General features: G+C 55.4%; 3 protein-coding genes across 4 annotated transcripts in view; 2 read left to right on the top strand and 1 right to left on the bottom strand.

The window, feature by feature from the left end:
• TEX11 (testis expressed 11) overlaps positions 1-8181 on the bottom strand; it is a 58295-nt gene extending 50114 nt beyond the window's left edge. Inside the window, exons 1-5 of the mRNA XM_054388581.1 lie at positions 7789-8181; positions 3640-3724; positions 2408-2487; positions 1417-1497; positions 1214-1333 (exon numbers count right to left, since the gene is read on the bottom strand). Coding sequence (XP_054244556.1) covers positions 1214-1333; positions 1417-1497; positions 2408-2487; positions 3640-3724; positions 7789-8181 — 759 coding nt within the window. The remainder of the gene's footprint in view (positions 1-1213; positions 1334-1416; positions 1498-2407; positions 2488-3639; positions 3725-7788) is intronic.
• A 139-nt stretch (positions 8182-8320) lies between these two features.
• Positions 8321-11420, top strand: LOC128972556 (nuclear cap-binding protein subunit 2). 2 transcript variants are annotated; one of them, XM_054388599.1, is made up of 4 exons: positions 8321-8451; positions 8683-8705; positions 9604-9742; positions 10680-11420. In XM_054388599.1, exons 1-4 carry the CDS (start codon positions 8365-8367, stop codon positions 10776-10778), a joined length of 348 nt encoding a protein of 115 aa, XP_054244574.1. In that variant the 5' UTR covers positions 8321-8364; the 3' UTR covers positions 10779-11420. The 2 variants fall into 2 exon arrangements, with proteins under 2 accessions (XP_054244574.1, XP_054244573.1); XM_054388598.1 differs by having other exon boundaries at positions 8683-8864.
• Positions 11421-19813: 8393 nt separating this feature from the next.
• Positions 19814-24516, top strand: SLC7A3 (solute carrier family 7 member 3). The gene is made up of 11 exons (XM_054388476.1): positions 19814-20183; positions 20388-20546; positions 20631-20811; positions 20905-21017; positions 21914-22136; positions 22324-22463; positions 22578-22680; positions 23042-23253; positions 23733-23899; positions 24168-24276; positions 24383-24516. The coding sequence occupies exons 1-11, from the start codon at positions 19814-19816 to the stop codon at positions 24514-24516; spliced, it is 1911 nt and encodes a 636-aa protein (XP_054244451.1).
• The last annotated feature ends 100 nt before the right edge of the window (positions 24517-24616 follow it).

Here is a 24616-nt window from a genome sequence, read left to right as displayed (position 1 = left end):
TGGGGGCTGATCCCAAAATTAGATGACACTGCTGCTGGTTCAAAACCATCCCTGCCCAGTGAGGACAACAGCATGGAGCCTACCAAAGCAGGATGAAATAAGAGTTGGGGCTGTTCAGCCTGGAGGAGAGAAGGCTCCAGGGAGAACTTACAGCAGCCTCCCAGTACCTGAAGGGGCTACAGGAGAGCTGGGGAGGGACTTTTGACAAGGCAGGGGAGTGTCAGGACGAGGGACAATGGCTTTGAGCTGGGAGAGGGGAGACTGAGACTGGAGGTGAGGAAGAAATTCTTGAGAGTGAGGGTGGGGAGAGACTGGCACAGGTTGCCCAGGGAGGTTGTGGATGCCCTCTGCCTGGAGGTGTTCGAGGCCAGGTTGGATGAGGCCTTGAGCAACCTGGGCTCATGGGAGGTGTCCCTGCCTATGGCAGGGAGGTGAAATGAGATGAGCTTTAGGGTCCCTTCCAACCCAAACCATCCCATGAACCTATGAAAGCAGCATACATGAAGAGAAGGTATTCACATAGAGAAAGCTCTCTGATGGCATAGAACATTAATAGCTTTGGTGGTGTTCATGACGTTGCAGTCATGACAGTTGTAGGTTATAGGAGACTGCACATGTGGCTCAGAAATTCTTCTGGTAGATAGAAGCCTTGGCTGGCTGCAGCCATGGAGAATGCTACCTTTGTACCTTTTCAGTCAGCCTAGCTGTGAATACGAGTGCAGCATGGTGAGCATTTCAAGAGACTGGGCTGCCACGGCTGCACGAGGGCAGTTCAGAGGCCCCAGGCTCTACACCATGGTTGGCATTCCAAGAGACTGGGCTGCCATGGCTACATGAAGGCAGTTCAGAGGCCCCAGGCTCTCCCACAGTCCCATCTCCCTTCTGTAGCCAGGCACAGGACACCTTTGTACTAGATAGGTTTCTGCTCCAGTTTGTTTTAGGAACAGCCATGCCAGCCAGATCACAGAGCAACAAATCTGAACAAGAAGATACAAACAGCACAGCAGAAATTACTGCAATAAGAGGCAAATTAAAAACCATTAAGTGATTGCAACACTGAATGCAGCACAAGATCTGCTATCTCACATATCAGGGAAGGAAACACATCTCTCAGCAAGTTTCCAAGGCCAAGAATTCACACATCTTATAACTGGGCCAGAGTCTGCCTCTGCAGTCCCAGTGAGTTGCAATGGAAAGCAGGAAGAACACATACTGATTCGGCCTGATAAGAGAGTACTTTGAAGAGGTTCTTCTCCACATCAGTTCTGTGCACTGAAGTATCTGCTTCACCATCTCTCCCCTGCAGGAACTTAGCATACAGTTTTTCTATGCTCTGGAAAACAAAGAACAGGCCATCACCCTTGGGGATTACAAACAGCTGTGTCCGTGAGAAACCAAACCTGGAGCAGAACTTACACCCACAGCCATCTCCAGAAACTCATCAGCAAGATCAGCTTTTCCAAGGTCTATCCAGCCCTTCCCAGTTTTCATAGACATCTGAAGGAGAAAAATGGGAAGTGCGAGGTTAGATCTCATGGCAGAAGGGTATTCCAGCTCTTCAAATCCTGCCTCACATCTGAAGGAACTCCTCAACGCTTAGATGCTGCAGAAGACTTCTGGTGCACTCCCAGGCAGTATTATATATATGCTGCTCATGTAACATTCTACCTATGATGAGCGTGGCCAGCAGGTCGAGAGAGGGTTCTCCTGCCCCTCTACTCTGCCCTAGTTAGATCATATCTGGAATACTGTGCCCAGTTCTGAGCTCCACAGTTCAAGAGGGACAGGGAACTACTGGAAAGAATCCAACAGAGAACTCAAAGATGGTTAAGGGACTGGTTAAGGGACTCTTAGGAGGAAAGGCTGAGAGACCTGGGGCTGTTTAGTCTGGAGAAGGCTGAGAGGGAACCTTATCAATGTCTACAAATATCTGAAGGTGTCAGGAGGATGCAGCCAGGCTCTGCTCAGTGACACCCAGTGACAGGATGAGGGGCAATGGATGGAAACTCAATCACAGGAAATCCCACCTCAATATGAGGAAAAACTTCTTTGGTGTGAGGGTGCTGGAACCCTGGAGCAGGCTGCCCAGAGAGGTTGTGGAGTCTCCTTCTCTGGAGATCTTCAAAACCCACCTGGATGTGTTCCTGTGTGACCTGCCCTGGGCGACTCTGCTCTGGCAGGGGTTGGACTGGGTGATACCTGGAGGTCCCTTCCAACCCCTACCATTCTGTGGTTCTGTGATGCCAATTACACTGTCCACAAATTGCTAAGTGCAATGCTTCAGCAAGATGTCCCTGTGAGAATGCAGCAGATATATTCCCTACAACTGCAGGTAGATTACCCTCCCCTTCCAAAGCAACCACAGCAGGTTTGGAAGGTTTCCCTTGGTGATCCCTTGACTGCTTACCAAAATCAGTCTCTGAATAGTTTCCTCTGGAGGCTGGCTGCCCTCACAGAGGCACAGCAGTCTGCAAGCAACCACTCGCACTGCAAGAGAACAGGACAGACACTCAGCAGTGTCCATTGTGCTCCTTTTTGGGCTGGGGCTAAGAAAGTCAGGCCCTGCTGCATCTGAAAGACTGCCTGACATTTCAAATTGCAAGAGGGAAAAGTCTGAAAGCTTCAGGAGGCAAAGCAATCTGCATTTTATCTAAGCTGCTTAAAACTTTTTAGGCAGTCAGAGGGGGGGAAAAATCATATTCTCATCTCTCATCAAAATACCTATTAGAGAGTTTAAGTGAAATAGAAGACTTAATTACATTGCAGGTGCTCACAGTAACATGTCTTGAGAGCCTCAAAATAGCCTTCAGCAAAACAGGGAAGTGATGTTTAACAATCTTCACATTTTCAAAGACAAAAAAAAAACCCCAAAAAACCACAAATCCAGGCTGTTCTTATACATTAGGTATGGAAAACACACCACTTACTATATTTAAAATAGCCTCTTCCTGGCCCTTCATCTGTGATACCAGATCTGAGAACATTATGTTCCACAGTTCCTACCCGTGTGTAAACTTGTCCTTTTCCCTTGATCTGACACATTTGGGTGATGTGTATTACACACAATTTGGATCGCAATCCCTCAAGACAAAAACGTAGGCCAGACCCTGCAGTCCTGCAGAGCCGCAAAAAGAACAGGTTGAGGGAAAAGCCCAAAAGCTGCCTTCTCACCCCCAGCCCTGCTTCTGGCTTCACACAAAGCCATCAGTGTGTCCCTGGCTACAGCAAAGATGGAAAAGGAGGACTTCAAGTTCTCCAGTGTGTAACCGACGTGGAAACGTCTCTTTGATCTCACCTGACAGAAAGTCAACAATGGTTTAAAATTTACATCTAGGTTATTTCCACACAATTTTTATATTAAACCCATAGCACTAGATGGCAAATTCCAGCTTCCTTTGGACACCTCTTTACTGATGCTCTGGCATGGAGGGGAGTGATCAGAATGCCTGCACTGACCGTGTGTCACAAGGACAGCTCCACCACTTCAAGATGCCGCTTCCTAAGCTGTACAATTTCCTCTGCTGACAGCCCCCCTAGAAAGACCCCAAAAAGCTGCAGCCCCAGCAGAGGCCAGCCAGTGGAGCCTCTCCTGTTGTGCTGCAGCAAAGCAGAGGGGGAGGGTGCAGCAGAGGTACGTACATTTGGCTCGCTGCTCGTCGCTGACCACAGAACCTGTGTGCTTGGTCACAGCCCAGTTCCACAGCCTTATGGCAGCCTCTTCAACCTGGGCAGGAGAGCAGCGTTAGATCATTTTGTCCTGGACTACTGACATATCAAAATTCTGGAAAAGAAACCATCTTCCAAATGGGTGATAGCAATGACCTGTCTGAAGCTGTGCAACTGCCTTTGAGGCTGAGCCAAAGGTGGGAGCTCTCCATGAAACTGTTACATGATCTCACAGGGAGCTCTGGGAGAGTTACCTGGAGACAGGAAAGCTGGATGGGCCACACAGCACTTCATAGTTTCACAGGCTGCACTGGGTTGGAAGGGAGCCTCAAAGGTCATCTTGTCCAACCCCCCTGCAGGCAGCAGGGACACCTCCAGCTAGAGCAGGCTGCAAGGGGACACATCCAAGCTCAGCTTGAATGTCTCCAGGGATGGAGCCTCAACCACATCCCTGAGAAGCCTGTTCCAGTGTCTCACCAGCCTCACTGTGCACAACTCCCTCCTGATGTCCAACCTAACTCTGCCCTGCTCCACTTTCAAACCATTGCCTCTCATCCTATCCCCACAGCCCCTTCTGAACAGTCCCTCCCCAGCCTGCATGGAGGTCCCCTGCACACACTGAAATGCAGCTCTAAGGTCTGCCTGGAGCCTCTCTTCTCCAGGATGAACAGCCCCAACTCTCTCAGCTTGTGCACATAGCAGAGGCTCTCCAGCCCCCTGATCATCTTTGTGTCCTCCTCTAGACCCTCTCCATCAGCTCCAGGTCCTTCCTGTGTTGGGGTCCCATATCTGGACACAGCCCTGCAGGTGAGGTCTCCCCAGAGCAGAGGGACAGGATCCTCCGCCCTTGGCCTTCTGTGCTGCCAGTGCCCATTGCTGGCTCCTGTTCATCTTCTCCCCTACCAGCACCCCCAAGGCCTTCTCTGCAGGGCTGCTCTCAATCTCCTCACCGCCAGCCTAGACTGATATCCAGGACTGCCCTGACCCAGGTGCAGGACCTTGCACTTTGCCTTATTGAGCCTCACTTCTTCAGCCAAAAGTATGGATCACTGTTTCATACAGACCCACCACTTCAGAATAATTATAAGCCAGTGGCGGGAAGCACTTTTCATAAGATATATTAACTCTTACAAAACATTTTTTCAGATCTTCTAAAAATATGAGAGCACTTCTAAGATGAAACAAGCTAAGACCATGACTCTGTAGATCCAAGGCTGACAAGGCCTGAAACTAAAAAGAACTAATTAAGTGTGTGACCAACAGAACCCAGATGTCACATCATGCCTGGGGCAGTAACTTCAACTCCAGTTTGAAATTATGTACACTAGTCAATTGTGTAGGTGAAGGGGTGGACTGCAGAGACATTCAGGTGTGTCCCTCAACAAACCCCATTCACCTGGCATCTTACTGAGCAATGTCCTGACCTATGCTTCTACCAACTCCTTTTCCAGACTTAGCAAAGGTGGAGCAGGGCAGAGTTAGGTTGGACATCAGGAGGGAGTTGTGCACAGTGAGGCTGGTGAGACACTGGCACAGGCTGCCCAAGGAGGTGGCTGAGGCTCCATCCCTGGAGACATTCAAGCTGAGCCTGGCTGTGTCCCTGCGCAGCCTGCTCTAGCTGGAGGTGGCCCTGCTGCCTGCAGGGGGTTGGACCAGATGACCTTTGAGGCTCCCTTCCAACCTGATCCAGTCTATGAACGTTTTTAAAACATGACCTCACTTACCCTATCCATTAGGATGAAGCTTTCTCCCAAGTACACAGAGACACAAACTTTGTGCACATCACCATGTCCAAAGCAGAGCTGAGTCACAGGCAGCTCTCAGAACCCATTCTGTACATTCTAAGCAGATGTTGAAAAATGTGAAAGGACTGGAAAAAAGCAGCAAGGATTGCATCAGGTTTGAAAACACATCAGTGATAAAGCTTCATCTCTTTTGACTATCAAAAAGAAAACTGAGTATTCATTTGAAATACCTCCATCAGGACGTTTCTGCTATTAGCAAGCCAAGAACACAGAGTAATGACTCCGTGAGCTCCTTAAAAGATGATGCAATCCTACATAACGGTAATAAGCTTCCATCACTTCAAATCCTCCTTTCCACAGCAGACCTTGCCTACAAATACTCTTGCCTAACTCAGAGACATTTTAGCAAGCCTTTTATGGAAGGGATCAGATTAAAAATCCATGATTTCTCATCTCTTTAAAAATAAATTATGTCAAGGGCCTCAGGAGTAACTGAAGGACACCAGTTATGCTGCTGTATGTCTCTACAGACTGCATTAATCATACTTCATGTTGTGACATCTGCTGACCTATCTTGCTCCTTGTCACAAAGTCAGGACTTTCAAAATTATTGTAATAGATTATTCACAGCTTCACAGATTGCACTGGGTTGGAAGGGACCCTCAAAGGGCATCTTGTCCAACCCCCCCCTGCAGGCACCAGGGCCACCTCCAGGCACCAGGGCCACCTCCAGCTAGAGCAAGCTGCACAGGGACACAGCCAGGCTCAGCTTGAATGCCTCCAGGGATGGAGCCTCAACCACCTCCCTGGGCAGCCTGTTCCAGTGTCTCACCAGCCTCACTGTGCACAACCTTCTCCTGATGTCCAACCTAAATCTTGTATACATATTTCTTATCCATTATTGTCTAATCATTATTTATCTAATTATTATTAGAAGGCTCCAGAGAGACATTAGAGCAGCCTTCCAGTACCTGTAGGTGCTCCAGGAGAACTGGGGAAGGACTTTTGACAAGGGCTGGCAGTGACAGGACAAGGGACAATGGCTTTGAGCTGGGAGTGGGGGAGACTGAGACTGGAGAGGAGTGTGGGGAGACATTGGAACAGGTTGCCCAGGGAGGTGCTTGAGGCTCCATCACTCCCTGGAGGTGTTTGAGGCCAGGCTAGATGAGGCTTTGAGCAAGCTGGGCTGGTGGGAGGTGTGCCTGCTATAAATGCTATGGGCTAAATCTCTCTTCAAAATGTAATTTTAGCAGAAAATGTTGGACAGGATCTCAGCTGGTCTTGTTTTTATCACAGATTCATGTATTACCCATCAAACTTCTTTTTGAAAAGGGTCTTTTAAAGTAAATATTGAGGGGGCTGTAGCATGTCCGGAGAGCAAGCAAGCTGGTGAAGGGCCTTGAACACAAGTCTGGTGAGAAGCAGCTGAGGGAGCCGGGGTTGTTTAGTTTGAAGAGATGGAGGGGAGACCTCATTGCTCTCTACAGTTCCCTGAAAGGAAGCTGGAGACAGGTGGGGGTTTGGCTCTTCTCACAACAAGTGACAAGACAAAAGGAAACAGCCTCAAGTTGTGCCAGGGAAGGTTCAGGTTGGATATTAGGAACAATTTCTTCCCAGCAAGGGTTCTCAGGCACTGGCACAGGCTGCCCAGGGAGGTGGTGGAGTCCCCATCGCCAGAGGGATTTAAAAGTTGTGTGGCCATAGTTTAATGGCAGTAGCTTAGCAGCAGGGGTGGGACTGTGAGCTCTGGGTGAGCGGTCAGACTTGATGATCTCAAAGGTCTCTTCCAACCTCAAGAGCTCTATGGTTCTACTCTGTAAGAACTCCTGTAGAAGAAATACACAGAAATGAAAATAAAATTTAAAAAATACAAGCAACTTAATTCACTTTTATACATATGGAAATTAGTACTCCTCCCCACTCTAATGTTCTAGGTTTGCCAGGCAATTCAAACGAGCTGACTTCTTGATTTCTTCTTCCACAAGCATCTGCTATCATCATTATGGGAGCCCACACACAGGATGAGAAGGTCCTCTCCTCACCCAGTACCAAACTCAGCAAGCATTCTGTACTTGCCTTTTCATTTGAAATTAGTTAAGTGCTACTAGAAATCTGAAATAATAAAAACCTCAGCATCACTGAGTTCCCTGTGACTTTTCCCATTATGATTCACTTTTACACTTACACAGACCCACAGAACAGCTCAGGTTGGAAGGGACCTCAGAGATCATCGATTCCAATTCAGGATTTTCCACTCCGTTTAGGACTTTCAGGCTATCGAGTTAAGAGCTGAAGAAGTTAACTTGTTTACGTTGCAATAGCGCTAAAGGTTCAGGTTCACCGGGAAGTAATAGCTGCAGGCACCGCAGCCACCGACCTGGGCGAGCGCTGCGTGCTGTGAGGCATACGAAACTCCCGCGTCCTCAGCCAGGCTGGAGAGCGGCACCGGGTCGGCGGGCCGCGGCTCCACCTCAGCCCTGCTCCCACTTTCCACAGAGATGCTCTCCGCTGCCTGGAAGAGCTCCTCAGTGAGAGGGGCGATCCGCGACGGAGCCTCCTCATTCAGCAGCTCCCGCACCAGCCCTAAAAGACAGGACGAGAAACAGAGGTGAGATAGAGCCCAGCAACAGGCGCCGGCTCCCGAGCGCCTCCCGTACCGTCCAGCACCGCCAGCCGCGCTCCCGCCATGGCGCCGCCGCCCACAGGCTGACAGGACCCGCGGGACGGCAGCGCACCACCCCCGCGCGCCGCCGCAGAGCATGCCGGGCATAGCGCTGCCTATCTGCGCGCTCCCATTGGCTATCCGTGTTACTGCCCCGCCTTCCGTCCCAGAGCGACAGGTGCCGGGCCAATCGGACGGCACGGAGAGTCCGTTTCTGTGTTCGCCGTCCGGTGAGCTCCGCGGCGGTTCTGGAAGGATCCCGGGAGCGGGGCCCGACTGGGCGCAGGCGAGATGTCGGGACTGCTTCACACCACGCTGAGCGGTCTCAACAGCGACTCCTACTGCGAGATCAGCCAGTACCGCGACCAGCACTTCCGGGTGCGCCGGGCGGCCGGTCCTGAGGCGCGGGTCTGGGGGCGATGGGACCTGCCTGAAGCGGGAGGGCTGTTGCCGGGGCGGGGAGCAGCGCCGGAGCGGGAGGGCTGTTGCCGGGGCGAGGCCGTGCGGGGAGCCGGTGGGCGGGAGGACGGTGAATCTCTGGAGCGGTGGGAAGGCCTGCCGGGGCCTGGCGGCAGGTGTAGTCACCCCACTGTGTTCTGCCCTTATCAGGGTAGTAGGCAGCTCCAGGAGAAGTCCCTGAAAGTTTCTTCTACGCTTTACGTTGGCAACCTGTCCTTTTACACCACCGAGGAGCAGATCCAGGAGCTCTTCTCCAAATGTGGAGACGTCAAGAGGATTGTCATGGGGCTGGACAAGATCAAGAAAACCCCCTGTGGCTTTTGCTTTGTCGAGTATCCTTTCTAGTTCCCGGTTACTGTCAGCCTGTGTGTGTTCGCCACCTTTAGTTCCTCTCTGCATAGTCAGGTGCTTTGTAGCAGATGCTTCCCTTCCAACCTTCCCACCACTACCTTAGGTGAGAGACAGACTGTACAGCTGTGCCCTTGGTGAAAAGTGCTACCACTGCTGTGCTTTCTGGAGGGGCAGAGAGCCTCTTTAATTTAATAATTTCTTTAATGGTTTTAGGGTCACAGTGAGAACTGTTCCCATTGTCAGTCTGAGCTCTTGCTTGGCCAGAGCCCACATTCAGTTTCTTCCCTGAAATGTACACAGGAATGAAGGAGCAGAAGCAGACATGGCTGTATTCCCAAGCACATGGCACACACCTGTCCAAGCTGTACCGTGAGCTGTCTTTGCACAGCTCTGCTCTGACGCCTGTCCCTCTCGTTCCAATCCAGTCAAGTTTCACATAGCGTAAAAGGGCAAGTTAGCAAGGCTTTAACATGCTTGTTTCATTTACTTATGAAGTAAGTGCTGCAAAGCTCCTCATCCGGGCAGGCTCTAACATTGAAGTTCAGAACCTTTCCTGAGCAGCAGCTATTTTTAGCTTGGATTTATGGGAGCACAGCTCTTGATCGCATAGAGGAGAGCAGGAAGGGTAGGAAAGGCTGTCTTGGCAGGGTGTTTGGTTTCTCCAATGTCCCCTGCCCCCACTGCCAGAGCAGAGTTGGCTCTCCTTAGGGCACACCACAGGTACTACACACGGGCGGACGCTGAGCACGCAATGCGCTTCATCAACGGCACGCGCCTGGATGACCGCATCATCCGCACCGACTGGGACGCAGGCTTCAAGGAGGGCAGACAGTATGGCAGAGGCAAGACTGGAGGACAGGTAAAGGCAGCACCAGGCCACACCTTGAAGCCCCTAAGACTCTGCACTGCTTTCACAGTATCACAGAGGCTGGAAGGGACCTCGAGATCATCAGGTCCAACCCCCCCCTGCCAGAGCAGGATCACTCAGGGTAGTCCACACAGGAATGCATCCAGGTGGGTTTGGAAAGTCTCCAGAGAAGGAGACTCCACAACCTCCCTGGACAGCCTGTTCCAGTGCCCTGTCACCCTCACTATGAAGAAGTTTCTGCTCATGTTGGGTGAAATCTTCTATGTTCAAGTTCGAACCTCTTGTTCCTTGTCTTATTATTGTGCACCACTAAAAAGAGCTTGGCCCCCTCCACTTGACACCCATGCCTTTTGCCTCATGCCGAGCAGTGTTGTAGACTATAAAGACCTGACAATGAACTTCAGCCACTCCCAGGCTGCTTTGGTAACTGATGCCTGGTGTTAAAAGCTTAGAGATATTGCTTGAGGCTGTTTCTATCTAGGACTCCAAAATTCCTGCAGTGCAAGCAGAATGTTGCCTAATCCAAGCTACCTCTCTTAAAATGAATAGTAGCTGCTAGGCCCATCTCATAACCCCGCAATATGCTCCAGTGGGAAGATGAGGTTCCTTTCAAGATTTCCAGGCTGGAGGGGAGAAAATGTTCTGGAGGCCAAGCCTGGCAGTTCAGACTGCAAGGCTGAAGAAAAATATTTTGGAGTCTTCTTTACTTCTTGTCTGAAAAGACCCCCTGAAAAGCTGTCAGATTTATCATTATTTGTCATTTCCACCACCACTGCCACTTTTTTGGTGGATTATTTAAAGAGATTTCAGACAATTCAAAATGCTTCAGTTCCCCACCAGCTGAGCGAAGGAGGGGATGATGATTCTGAAGCGTATCAGGAGACAGGGAGTACAGGGTACTAATGTCTGTGTTACTGCTGTGCCCCAGGTGCGAGATGAGTACCGGACAGACTACGATGTGGGCAGAGGAGGCTTTGGCAAGATCATTCAGATGCAGAAGGCAAATCATCAACCTGCCATCTATTAATTGCCTCATAGGTCCTAGCTCATAGAGGGCTCTGTCCTTCCAGAGCTAACCCTTCTCTACCATTTTGGAGTGGAGTAGGGAGTGAGAGCTATGTTCCAGCAGAAGGTGACCCTCCTCAGACTATGGATATATACAGTGTGTGTTCATCCCTGCTTCCTTCTGGGCTACAGAGGGTGCTCTGTGCTGATAGAGGGCAACAAGGGAAAACATGGGACGGCTCTGCAGGATTCTGTGCAAGGAGAAATGCAGCATGTCACACACACCTTGTGCTAGGACATACTTTTCACGCTGCATCCAAAGCAGGTGGCTTCCTCCATGTTGCAGCCATGGTTGCTCTCAAATGGAACTTCTTGAAAGCTCACCACCATCAGAGCCCTCCAGAGCCTGGGTACCTTGGGGGATACACAAGAGATTCTCCATCCTCTTCTGCTTCCAAAGCAGTATCGCTGGTTGGATGAGAGAAGTGAAACAAGGTCTTAGCATCCACGTGGAGGTGCCCATGTCTAGCCCTTGGTGGTTGGGGCCTGCATTTCTCTTTATGATGCCCCAAATGCTGCCTGGCTTTTCAGATCCTCGCTGTTTGGCATGACTTTGTTAAAAGGTTCTTTCAGGTTTTTTTAATAAACAATTCTATTGGCTCTGGCTGAGGTGGAGTTAATGGTCCACCTAGCAGCCCTCATATTAATCTACTGTGCTGTGTTGGTAGATGGAAAGGTGTTGGGAACACAGTGCTCTAGCACAGCTGAGCAGTGCTCCCAAAGCATCAAGGATCCCTCTCCAAAGATTCCATTCCTGATTCAATGAGCTGGGGCAGGGGAACAGAATCCTGGGAAGGGACACACAACCCAACCTCACCTAAGGGAGGTTTCATACCTATGATACCTCCTCAGCAATAAAAGCCAAGAGAAGGGAGTGGGGGGTTTGTTACTATAACAGCAGCAACCACTGTACTTACTGAAGTCTTACTGCCCAGGAAGGGGCTGGACATCACCTGCTTCCCCTGCTCATGCTCCTGCCCACACTTGTGCCCCATCTGCCTAGAACCCACACAGTGGCAGAGGCTCAGGCAGGGGAGCAGCTCCGGGCTTGTTTGGCTCCCTCAAGGGCTCCGCCAGGCCCCAGGGCTGGGCAGCAGCAGGAGCAGAGCCTGGGCCGCAGAGCTGGGTGGCACCTGCCCAGCTGATGGGTAAACCACAGGCAGCTGTGCACAGAGCTGGGCACTGGGCCTCTGAGGAGCAAAGCCAGGCTCTGCTTTTTGCTGTCTTTCCCCAAACCAGAAAATGCCCTTCCAGACTGGCATGGGAGGGTAAAGCCCAGGCTGCAGCCCCCAGCACCTGGCAGCCTCCCCCCAGGAGCATGCTCTGCTCACCTGCATGTGGCAGAAGGAGCTGGTGGGCAGAGAGGCAGAGGGCTCCTGCCAGCAGCTGTGCCCATGACAGGATGGCACTGACCCACTGCACTGCACCAGCAGGGTCCGACGGCACAGACTGACGGCTGCCAGCCAGAGCCTGCCTTGCTGAGCTGCTGAGGTGGGAGCTCTCTGGGGCTCCCAGCACCCAGCTCCAGGACTGGAGTTCTGCCATTCCCAGTGGGCACCCAGGATGGGCCAGTGGTGCTCAGAGGGATGGCCTGGAGCCAGGCACAGGCATCAGCATGGGCACAAATGGACACACACAAGGCCAGGGCATGGATGTGCACACATGCATGGGGGATGTGGGCATCAGGGCACAGGGGGCTGCAGCAGTGCCAAGCCAGGAGCTGAGGGCTGCAGTGGCATCACCTGCCCATTGCCCGCTAGGCTTGGCCAACTCCACCCAGACCCAGGGTGCTGGAGGGGCTGCATGCTCAGGGCTCAGCAGGACCCCAAGTGCTGCCCCCAGCCAGGAGATGCCCACCAGGGGCAGTGATGGGACCCAGCACAGCACAGGGAGGCACAGGCATGGGCAGAGCTGGGAGCACCTGCAAGGAGCTAGTGCCAGGCGTCAGCTGTGCCTGAGTGTTGGAGCCCAGGGGGCTGGCAGGGCAGCCTGGCCCGGGGCAGCAGGGCAGGCAGTGCCTGGCACAAGGCCAGGGCAGGTGCTGCAGCCTCTCTCACTGCAGGCATGGCCTCGGGGCAGGGCTCACTGCTGCAGCACTGGGGCCAAGCAGAGCTGCGGGTGTGGGGCCCTGCTGCTGGCCAGGCGCTGCCCCTGCTCCACTGGCAGCAAACAGGGAGAGATGCTGAAGCCATGCCAGATCCTTCTGCCCTAAATCAGTTTAGTTTGCAGAATCATCTGTCAAAGCTGATCCAAAGCAGACCAGGATCTGGGAAATCATCATCTCTTCACATGGATGCCAGAAGAAGCTGCCTCAAGCCTTGTCCCATGGCTCCAGCCATGGCTGCCCCCAGCGCTTGGGAAGCTCACAGGGGAAGTGGTGACCACATCCACAAGGACAGACAGGGTGGGCACAGCTGCACCCCCACATGGGGCCTCCCCTGCACAGGGAAAGCAGCATCTATGACAGCAGCTGGCATGGTGGCAGGGCTGTGCAGGTGCCACTGCTCCTCGGCAGGGCTGGGGAGTGGCAGAGACCAAGTCTCCCACCTGGCCCAGGGACTCATCTCTGCCACCTCTGCTCTGCCAGGGGCAGGGGCAGCACACAGCCCAGCGCCGCAGCCCTGACCCTGGCACTCTCCCTGTGCCAGAGGGGACTGAGGGACTGTGCAGGTCATGGCCTGGTACCCGGGGAGGATACTGGTAAAGGTCCACATAGTGCCACTGCCAGGTGCCTCAGACTGCAGCAGCCCCAGGGCTAAGGTCCAGTCCAGGGTGGTGTGGAGGCTTTTCTGCTGGGCCACAGAGCTCCTCTGCGGTTCTCCCTTCCACAGATCCCACACCACAGTAAATCCTGGCACTTATGACCTGTACTGGCAGGATATGTTTTGGCTTTGGGATGTTCATATGTGTTATGGAAATACCACCCTACTGCAATCCAAGAGAGCTTCGGAGTCAAAGCAGAACTGCATCTGTCGAAGCCACAAGTGGCTTAGACAATAGCTAAGTCTTAAACTTGACAGAGGGATTTGCAGCTGCCCTAGGTGAATCCCTTCTCACTGCTTGCTTGCCTCTGTCTTCATCTGCAGAAGATTCCTTTCCTGTGATGTTCTTCCCACAGACACAGCAGGGAGCTTGCTGATATTACGGATACAAGTGACAGCCTTCACACAGTAAATCCTCATCCTTCTAACACAAAGCAAGGTGCTGTGCCCTTTGGCCACCCCTTCCATTTCCACCCCATCAGTAAAATACAGCACGCACCTTCTGAAGGCACAGCTGCAACCCTTCCCTGCAACTGCATCTTGTGGGTACAACAGATTGACAGCCGTGGGGGTGAGCCCTCAATGTCCTGCCATGTCATCAGCCCTTGAATAGATCCTGGTGCAGAGAGGAGAGCAGAGGCCTGGTTTGGGACTGACCATGGCCTTCAGACTTGCCCAGAGAGACAAGGGATTCCCTTTTGCCCTGGCATTAAAGGATTCCACATTGTGGTCTTGCCAAAATCTCATCACTTGTTCCAGCTGGAAATACTACTGTCCAGTTTATATGCCACTAAAACCAGGCCAGCTGTGCTGGGATCAGCACAAAACACGAGGCAGTGAGTGCAAGGCATGTGACACTGTCCCACATGACATCCTTGTCTCTGAGATGGAGAGACATGGACTTGATGGATGGACTCTTGGTAGATAAGGCACTGGCTACAGGGTCACACTCAAAGGGTTGTCATCAACAGCTCTGTGTCCACTGGAGACTTGTGACAAGTGGAGCTCCCCAGGGGTCTGTCCTAGGTCCACTGCTCTTTAACCTTCGTCAGCCACATGGCAGTGGCATTGAGGCAGCCTCAGCAAGTTTGCTGCTGACACCAAGCTGTGTGCTGAGCTGGACTCACTGGAGGGCAGGGATGGCATCCAGAAGGATTTTGACAGGCTTGAGAAGAGGCCAGGGCCAGCTGCAGGAGGTTCAACAAGTCACAGGGCAAGGTCCAGCAGCTGGGCCAACCCCAGGCACAAGTCCAGGCTGGGTGCTGAGTGGGTTGAGAGCAGCCATTCAGAAAAAGCCTTGGGGGTGTTGGGGGCTGAGCAGCTCCCCAGGAGCCAGCAGTGCCCTCCTGCAGCCCAGCAGGCAGCTGTGTGCTGGCTGCAGCCAGAGGAGTGTGGGCAGGAGAGGGGATTCTGCCCCTGGGCTCTGCTCTGCTCAGACCTCACCTCCAATCCTGCCTCCAGTCCTGGTGTCCCCAGCACCAGAAGGACACAGAGCTGCTGGAGTGAGGCCAGAGGAGGCCACAAAGATGATCCAAGGGCTGGAGCAGCTCTGCTGTGAGGCCAGGCTGAGGGAGCTGGGGGTGTTCAGCCTGGAGAGGAGAAGACTCCAGGGGGACCTCAGCGCTGCCTTCCAGTATGTGAAGTGCTCCTGCAGGAAGGCTGCAGGACTTTTGCTCAGGGTGTCTAGAGGCAGGCCAAGGGGGAATGGTTTCAAGATGAGGCAGAGCAGGGTTAGACTGGAGCTGAGGAAGAAGTTCTTGAGTGTGAGGGTGGTGAGACTCTGGCACAGGCTGCCCAGGGAGGCTGTGGCTGCCTCCTGTCTGGGGGTGTTTAAGGCCAGGCTGGATGAGGCCTTGAGCAGCTGAATCTAGTTGAGAGGTGTCCCTGCCTGTGGCAGGGGGGTTGCAGTAGATAATTTCTGAAGTCCCTTCCATCCTGAGCCATTCTATCCTTCTATGACTGATTGATGATGTTCTCTCTTGTGGCCTGCAATAGGACACAAAGCAATGGAATGACTGTGTTGGAGGAATTTCAGGCTGGACATTAGGTAAAGGCTCTTCACTGAGGGAATAGCCAGTCCCTGGAACAGCTCCCCAGGAAAGTGGTCATGGCACCAAGCATATTAGCGGTAAGGGAGTGCCTGGGCAGCGCTCTTAGTTACATGGTTGAGTTTGAGATAGTCCTGCAAAGAGCAGGGCATTTGACTTGATGGTCCTGATGGCTCCCTTCCAATTTGAGACGTAATTTTGTGCTCCTGCTGTGCAAGGTGATGGGCATCCGAGGGCTAATTCACATCTGTTTCTGCACGGCTTCAGCCACCTCCCATGCTCCTTGGTGCTGACTGTGTGTGACTTGACACCCTCGTCTTCCTGCTGCTCCTGTCAGGACATGTGCTTGGCCTGCTCAGTGCCTGTGCTTGCTCCTGGCCCTTGGCCTGTGCTGCTGGATCAGGGCCCTGAACAGGGTGGGGAGAGCAGTAGACTGCAAGGCGAGGATGAAGCACTGGGAAGATGGATGTGGAGCTGTGTGTGAGGTCAGTGCCCTGAAGCTGCTCCCTCTGCCTGAAACAGCCTGCTGTTGGGCTGCTGTTGGAAGAAGGTTTCTGGGAATAGGATGAGGGAATGGGAACCTTGTAAGGAAAGGCTGAGAGAGTTGGGTCTGTTTAGCTTAAAGAAGAGGAGGTTGAGGGGGGTCTCATTAAAACTGATCAATACCCAAAGGGTGGGTGTCAGGAGAATGGAGCCAGACTCTTCTCAGTGGTGTCCAGTGAGGACAAGGGGCAATGGACACAAACTGGACACAGGAGGTTCCGCATGAACGTAAGGAAAAAAATCTTCACTTTGTAGGTAGCCCTGGAGCAGGCTGCCCAGAGTGGTTGTGGAGTCTCCTTCTCTGGAGTCATTCCAAACCCACCTGGATGTGTTCCTATGTGATTTACTCTGGGTGATCCTGCTTTGGCAGGAGGTGGGACTAGATGACCTTCAGAGGCCACAGAATCACAGAATGGTTTGGGTTGGAAGGGACCTTAAAGGTCATCCACTTCCAATGCCCTGCCATGGGCAGGAACACCTCCCACCAGCCCAGCTTGCTCAAGGCTTCATCCAGCCTGGCCTTGAACACTTCCAGGGAGGGGGCAGCCACAGCCTCCCTGGGCAACCTGTGCCAGTCTCTCACCACCCTCACTCTTAAGAATTTCTTCCTCATCTCCAGTCTCAGACTACCCTCTCCCAGCTCAAAGCCATCGTCCCTCATCCTGCCAGCCCTTGTCAAAAGTCCTTCCCCAGCTCTCCTGAAGCCCCTTCAGGTACTGGAAAGCTGCTCTAAAGTCTCCCTGAAGTTCTGCAGCCCTCTGATCATCTTGGTGGTCCCCTCTGAAGCCTCTCCAGCAGCTCCAGATCCTTCTTATGCTGGGGGCCCCAGATCTGGAGGCAGTACTGCAGGTGGGGTGTGAGCAGAGCAGAGCAGAGGGGCAGAATCCCCTCCCTGTGCTGCTGCTCTCCCTGCTCTGGATGCAGCTCAGCTCACAGCTGTCTGCTGGGCTGCCAGGGACCATTGCTGGCTCCTGGGGAGTTTGTCACCAACTGACCCCCCCCAATGCCTTCTCCTCCAGGCTGCTCTGGAGCCACTCCTCACCCAGCCTGGATCTGTGCTTGGAACTGGCTTGACCCAGATGCAGGACCTTGCACTTGGCCTTGTTGAACTTCATGAGGTCAGCCCAGGCCCAGCTCTGTAGCCTGTCCAGGTCCCTCTGGATGGATCCCTTCCCTCCAGTGTGTCACCCACACCACCCTGCTTGGTGTCACCACAAACTTGCTGAGGTCCCTTCCAAGCCCCACCATGCAGGGGAACTGTGCACAGGTGAGTCTTGGTGTCACCCCCATCACTGCTTTGCTGGGCTGTGCCCGGACACACACCTCTGGAGCCCAGCTGTGCCCGGGCGCTGCCTGCGGGCACCGCCAACCGTGGTGCTGCGCACACACCGCGGGCAGAGGAGCATCGCCCTGCCTGGGTGCCTGCTTGCTGCCGGCAGCCCAGGGAGGAACAACAAGGCGCCCGGGCCCCAGCAGCGAGGCAGCCGGGACCCCTGCCTGCTGACGGCGGCTTGGCCCTGCCTGCGGGGAGCCTGCGGCCGGGCGGGACAGGGCTTGCCGGGCCCCGCAGGGCAGAGCGCGGGCTCGGGGCGGTGCGCGTCAGTAGCCAGCAGGCGGGGCTCAGCCCCTCAGCCTCTCGGCGGCGGCGGGCCCGGAGTGAGCGGATCCGAGCCAAGCCGTGCCGAACGGGACCTCGCTGGAGCAAGCGGACTCCTGCCGAGCTGTACGAGCTGTGCCGCAGGTGAGTGGCGGCCGGCGGGCCGGGCCCGGGACAGCCGGTGCGGCTCTTGCATCAGCCGCCGCGCACGTGGGGCCGGTGTGAGCGGCGCCCGGGACCTGCCCCGGCGCGCGGCCGCGTCCCGCCGTCCTCGCGGCAGCAACGGGCTCCGCCGCACGACCGAGCGTTGCTGGCAGCGCTTCGGGGTCGGAGGGTCTCCCGGGAGGGCTAGGGTGAGGGTCTTGGGTGGGGACTGGAAGCGCCTGCCACCTGTTCGCAGCCGCAGCGGGATGCGATGGGAACCGGGATGTGGTGGGAACGAGGATGCGGTGGGTAACAGGATGCGATGAGAACCGGGATACAGCGGGCAACAGGATGCGTTCGGTACCGGGATGCAGCGGCAGCGCGAGGCTCCTTCCAGCGGTAGCAGCTGCCCAGCACGCTGCCGCTTCTCTCCTCTGCCCGCCTGTAGCTTCTGCGTGCTTTCCATCTTGCGCGCCAGCGTGGCAGCCTGGCCGCCAGCGAGAGGCACCTCGCTCTGGGCTGAGCCCCCCCGCAGCCACTCGACCTGCCTGAGCGGATTCCCGAGGCTGGCTCTGACAGGTGCTGCTGAGGGTCTGGGTACTTAACATGCTCCTGTCCCTGGGCATGGCGAATGCCTGCGCAGCAAGGCCTGCCCCGCTCTGGGAACGAGGGAGAGAACAGTGCTGCTGCCAGCCCCCTGATTGCCACTTGCAGAGTCAGAAACCCTTGAAGCAATGGAGCGGCCCTGAGGAGGGCAGCCTCAGCTGTCTGGGCAGAGGCTGGGGAGGGTGCCGGTGCTGGGGCACTTGTTTTTGCCTTGAAAGCTGCCCCAGAGGCTGGGACAGCTCCTTGGGCCAAGGCCGAATACGGCATGTGCCAGCTCAGGAGGTTTCTCCAGAAGAGGTTATGAGGAAGCAGCTGGGCTGGTGGCTGCCACAGTAAGTGTAGTAATGCTTCTCAGTGTGAGAGGGCACTGAGTTATCCTTGTCTGCTTATGCTGGTCCATGCAGAGCAGTGTCGGTGCCACTTCGGGCACCCGGCTGGAGCGTGACTCATTTACTAATAACAGGAGCAGGCAGTGGGGAGAAGGTGCTGGGAATTGGGTGGTCCAGTGCTGGGCATGGTAGCTACTTTCCTTGTGACTCCTCTTGTGCTGTTCCAGGTGCCTGCTCAGCAGGCAGGGTGCTCATCATCCAGAGTGTTTTTTGGAATGGATGGCTGCTGTGAGCAAATGGAGTGGGGCTGCTGCATGTTTAGGGTGATTGCAGTCGGTGGAGCATGTATGCTGCTTAGCAAGTGCCATCAGCACATGAGGAGTATACACCAGGGGCTCATGCTGTGTGTCTGGCCACAAATCCCCACTGAGCACGTAGTGCAGATGCTGGGAGCAAAGGAGAAATGGCCATGTCCCAGTGAGTCTGGCCAGCTTGCTTAATCCTCCCCTGGAGGAATGCTTTTTCTCTTGCCGTCGCCACTGCTCACACCCATGTGCCAGGCTGGAGGGATGCGCCAACAGTCAAGTCAGGGCCGAGGGATCTCCAGGCTGCCAAATCAGTAGGGAGCTGCTGGGAGATGGTGGGCAAGCTCTGGCATGTGCCCAGGGAACCTGGTGGATCACACAGAGCTGGTGCAATGAGCCTATTTCTCACCATGGCCTCACTGTGTTCATCCTTGGCTTGCTCTTCTGTGTGTGCACAGCCCCGTGGTGCGTTGGAGGGAGCCACCACAGTCTCTGCCCCAGCAGTGTCAGGGGAATGATGCTGGATGGTTGTCTGGGAGCAAGCACAGTTCCTGTGGGCATTGCTACCTGCCTGAGCCCAGCAGGACGCTGAGCTTCATGCTCCTACAGTCCCTTCTCTTGCAGGAGTGTTGAGCAGCTGAGCACCAGCCAGGAGAGGACAAGATGCTGGGGGGTAAAATGACCAGTGTTGGGAAGAAGCTGCTCCGGCGGCGCGTGGTGGACCTGAGCTCTGAGGACACGCGCTTTGCTCGCTGCCTTTCCACGCTGGACCTCATCGCCCTGGGGGTGGGCAGCACTCTGGGGGCCGGTGTGTATGTGCTGGCTGGGGAGGTGGCCAAGGAGATGGCTGGTCCCTCCATTGTCCTCTGCTTCCTGATAGCTGCTCTCTCATCTGTACTGGCTGGGCTCTGCTACGCAGAGTTTGGGGCCCGCGTGCCCAAGACTGGCTCTGCCTACCTCTACAGCTATGTCACTGTGGGTGAGATCTGGGCTTTCACAACCGGCTGGAACCTCATCCTCTCCTATGTGATAGGTATGGGGCTGGGTAGGGGGCTGGCATGTGTGCCCAGGCTCCTTTCAGCACTGCACTGGCAGTGCTGGGGGCTAGTGGGGACAGAGTGTGGTGCTCTGGGAGCAGGGTGTGGGGTGGGGTGAGCAGGGGTGGATACTGGGCCAGGGACAGCTGGCACTGCTCTGCCCTGGGCTCAGACTGATGCGCATATTTACCATCAACCAGGCACAGCCAGCGTGGCTCGAGCCTGGAGTGCGGCATTTGACAATATCATTGGCAACCACATCTCTACCTTCTTCATGAACAAGACCACCCTGCACGTGCCGGGGGTGCTGGCTGAGCGCCCAGACTTCTTTGCCATCATCCTGATTGCACTGCTAACCGGTGAGCGTGGGTACAGCTCCCTGGCACTGCGGATGGGGTCACGGGAGCCCAGCAGGTCCCCACTCACTCCTCCTGTCCCCGCAGCACTGCTGGCCTTTGGTGTCAGCGAATCTGCCCTTGTCAATAAGATCTTCACGGCAGTTAACTTGCTGGTGCTGGGCTTTGTCATCATCGCTGGCTTCATGAAGGGAGATGTCAAGAACTGGCAGCTCTCAGAGGAAGACTACATCAACCACTCACACCTTCACCTGCTGGATGACGTGAGGTGAGGGAAGCAACCCTTTCAGGCCAGGGGCTGTCATCACCAGCCTGGCTCTCCATGCACTGTGTGGCAGCTGCTCTACTCTCTCCTTTCCAGGAAGAAAGCCTTTGGCTCTGGCGGATTTGTCCCCTTTGGACTGGAAGGGATCCTGACCGGTGCAGCCACCTGTTTCTATGCCTTTGTAGGCTTTGACTGCATTGCCACCACAGGTGCCACCTTGAGCAAGGGCAGCATGGGCATTTCTGCAGAGCAGCCAGCAGTGCAGCCGGCAGTCCCACTGGGGAGGATGCTCTGTGGCGTGGGAAACAGCTCATCCCAGCACTCCTAAGAGACTTCCTCACAGCAGCTCTGTCCCCAGCTGGGATAGCACAAAAGGGCTCACAGCTTGTGAAGTGGCTTCCTGCACTGCACAGCGGGAGCAAGGCTGCACCCTGCCAGCTCAGGCAGCTCCGGAGGCAACGGGGAGCCTTTCTGCTGCTGAGAATCGCTGGTGCCTGCTGGTTATTTCCCAGCCTCAGGCAACGCTTTTCTAAAGGACCGAGTCGGTGCACAGCCGCCACGACGGGAGCACAGTCAGCCAGCTTGATTTCCTCTCATTCCCCCAGGAATCTACTTAGTGGGTGGCTGGTACAGGCTGTTCTGCCTGACCTCCGTGCCTGTGCCTCCCCACCCCCAGGGGCTACTCAGCAGCTGCCTCCTTCCCTCCCCCAGCCAAGCCCCTTGCAGGGGAGTGTGGTGCAGCAGAACATGCCACAGAGGCTGAGGGGCAGAGGGCAGGGTGGCTGTGCTGCACACACTGCATTCAGTAGGCTGTGCAGGGAGCAGGACCTGCTGCTGGAGGCAGAGGACCATCATGGCTGGGGGCATGGCAAGCCCAGCTGCTGGGCAGCTGCATGCCTAGAAGCCAGAGCTGCAGAGATGTGCCTCTGCTCTTGGCAGTGATGAAGCCTTTGCCAGCACAGCAGTGTGGCTGGTGACCCCTCTGCAATAGCTCCTTACTGCTGCTGCCCAGCCCCACAGTCTTAAAAGTCCCCGCTGTGGCTTGTCCTGTTGGGCCAGCTGTGCCATGGGGTGGGGACAGACACTGCTTCTTGTCTCTGCACAGGGGAGGAAGCCAGGAACCCACAGCGCTCAATCCCTGTTGGCATCATCGTGTCCCTCCTCATCTGCTTTGTGGCTTATTTTGGGGTCTCTGCAGCCCTGACCCTCATGGTGCCCTACTTCCTCCTGAACAAGGAGAGCCCCCTGCCTGAGGCTTTCAAGGCAGTGGGCTGGGAGCCTGCTCGCTACGCCGTTGCCGTCGGCTCTCTCTGTGCCCTCTCCACCAGGTAGGATTGGCTCCATCCTTGGCACCGCCTGGCATGGCTCAGGAACCATCAGCACATATCATGGCTTGACTGGGAGTTTACCCCATCTGGCTGATGTCCCGCTCCCAGCAACTGGTCCTGTCCCCACCTGGATGGTGGTTGTGGGCAGCTTGCCTGGCAGACCCTGAGCCATCTCTCCTCACGGCAGCTTGCTGGGCTCCATGTTCCCCATGCCCCGTGTGATCTATGCCATGGCAGAGGATGGGCTGCTCTTCAAGTTCCTCTCCAGCATCAACAGCCGCACAAAGACCCCTCTGTCAGCCACCATCACCTCGGGGCTCCTGGCGGGTAAGGCTGCTGGCTGCCTCCCCACAGCGTCGCCAGCAGTGCAGGGCTGCACTCACGCTGAAGAGCTGCACTCATGCTGCAGGGCTGCACTCATGCTGTGTGTCCCCCTTGCAGCGGTGATGGCCTTCCTGTTTGACCTGAAGGACCTGGTGGACCTCATGTCGATTGGCACACTGCTGGCCTACTCACTGGTGGCAGTGTGTGTGCTCATTCTCAGGTGGGTGCCTCCTCTCACATGGGGTTGCCAGGGGTGGAGGTGTCTTGTGTCAAGCCCGGAGCTTGTGGCCACAGCCTTTTTCCTGAGAGGGTTTGGCCTGGAGGATGCACGGAGCCCCTAAGAGGGAGGCTGCTCACAGCAGCCTGTGTGATATCTCTCATCACAGCCATGGGTGGCTGTCACAAGGCTGCCGCCAGAGCAGCACATGGGGCTGGAGGAGTGGGAGGGGTGTGAAGGGGCTGGAGAAGTGGGAGTTGTGTGAAGGGGCTGGAGGAGTGGGAAGGGTCTGAAGGTGCTGTCCACCCTCCCCCTGGGCTGGGAAGTTCCTCGGGTTGCACTGCAGCTTGTCCCATTTGCTCAGGTACCAGTCTGGGCAGCTGAACTCCCCGAAGGCCATGGAGATGCTGGAGATGAACGGGAATGAGGAGGAGAGGGTGGTCATGAACCCGTCTGCCAGCACTGCCAGCAGCCAGCAGCAGCAGATGCTGTCCCTAGTGACACTCTTCAGCCCACCCATGGACACCCCCTCTGCCCTCTCTGGGAGTGTTGTCTACGCCTGTGTCTCAGCCATCGGTGAGCAGCTGGCAGCTGATGGCCTCCTGTGGGGATGGGGAGGTTTGGTGTGGCTGGCAGAGATGGGAGGGGAGGCGGCAGAGCAGCACACACTTGCTCACAGGCTGGGACAGCTGTGCCCACAGCAGGGTGCCAAGCGCAGGATGTGGCTGGGGTTTGGGGTGCATGGGGGCTAATGAAGGATGAGGGCACTAAGCCAGGCACGTGTGGGTGATCACAGGAGCTCCCCATGCCAAGCCTGGCCTAGGCTGGCTGACCACCCAGCGAGCCCAGCTGAAGGCAGGCTGCACTTGCCTTGCCAGGCTGGTGAGCTCCCCCAGCATGGTGCTTTCCTGAGCCTTTGGCATGGGTGTTGGGGACAGCACGTGCTGGACCTAGACCTGGAAGGGAGCAGTGGGCCTGCCTCAGCTACTGATGAGGCTCAAGGTCCCAGCCAGGCCTCATGCCATCCGCCTCCCCAACTGCCTTCTCTCTTGCAGCCACGCTGATCGTGGTCATCTGTGTGGTCCTCACCCTTAAGGTGAGCGCACTGAAGGATGCCAACGTGGGCTGGATTGTGGCCCTGGTACTGCTCCTCATGGCTCTGCTCATTCCCATCATCATCATTTGGAGGCAGCCACAGAGCAACGCACGGCTGAACTTCAAAGTGAGTGCAGCCCCCAGCAGCTCGGTGTCTGCACCCCCATGGAGCCCTGGCAGGTTCAGTGCCACTGCAGGGTCTGCCAGGGTTCGCTGCTGGGCAGTCAGTGGCCAGTGCCAGCAAAGCCCAGGGACCCAAGACATGGCTCTCCAAGTTGCAGTGTCAAGCATAGCAGTGCCTAGATGATCTCTGGGCTGTGTCAAAAATGGGATCCCTCTGTGGCCAGGAGGGCCCCTCAGGGTACAGCTGGCACAGCCCCTCTTGTCCCTCACAGGTACCTTTCCTCCCACTCCTGCCAGTCCTCAGCATTTTCGTTAATGTCCTGCTGATGGTGCAGCTGAGTGCTGGCACCTGGGTACGGTTTGCCGTCTGGATGGCTGTGGGTAAGTGTCCTGTGTGGGGAGTGCAGCGTCCACAGCATCTGCCCAGATGGGCTGTTAAGCCTGGCAGCCTGGCACTGCATTTTTCATTGTGGAAACTGTCCTGCAGGTTTTATAATTTACTTTGCTTATGGGATCCGGAACAGCGTGGAAGGGAGAACCGCAGAGGAGCTCTGTGGCCCAGCAGAAAAGCCTCCACACCACCCTGGACTGGACCTTAGCCCTAGGGCTGCTGCAGTCTGAGGCACCTGGCAGTGGCACTATGTGGACCTTTGCCAATATTCCCCCTGGGTACCAGGCTATGACCTGCATAGTCCTTCAGTCCCCTCTGGCACAGGGAAAG

Source organism: Indicator indicator, chromosome 17 (assembly GCF_027791375.1).
Source record: "Indicator indicator isolate 239-I01 chromosome 17, UM_Iind_1.1, whole genome shotgun sequence".
NCBI lineage: Eukaryota > Metazoa > Chordata > Aves > Piciformes > Indicatoridae > Indicator > Indicator indicator.
The sequence above is the reverse complement of the archived record's forward strand: the minus strand, read 5'-3'. Positions and strand labels throughout refer to the sequence as shown.

What these genes read in the sequence shown, in the direction of transcription:
- LOC128972556 (XM_054388598.1), top strand. Translation starts at nt 8,365, where the DNA reads ATGTCGGGACTGCTTCACACCACGCTGAGCGGTCTCAACAGCGACTCC. An exon ending in TGTGGCTTTTGCTTTGTCGA is followed by an intron (nt 8,865 to 9,603) that starts GTATCCTTTCTA and finishes GGCACACCACAG; the next exon opens with GTACTACACACGGGCGGACG. An exon ending in GAGGCAAGACTGGAGGACAG is followed by an intron (nt 9,743 to 10,679) that starts GTAAAGGCAGCA and finishes GCTGTGCCCCAG; the next exon opens with GTGCGAGATGAGTACCGGAC.
- SLC7A3 (XM_054388476.1), top strand. Translation starts at nt 19,814, where the DNA reads ATGCTGGGGGGTAAAATGACCAGTGTTGGGAAGAAGCTGCTCCGGCGG. An exon ending in CACCTCGGGGCTCCTGGCGG is followed by an intron (nt 22,464 to 22,577) that starts GTAAGGCTGCTG and finishes TCCCCCTTGCAG; the next exon opens with CGGTGATGGCCTTCCTGTTT. An exon ending in ACGCACGGCTGAACTTCAAA is followed by an intron (nt 23,900 to 24,167) that starts GTGAGTGCAGCC and finishes TGTCCCTCACAG; the next exon opens with GTACCTTTCCTCCCACTCCT.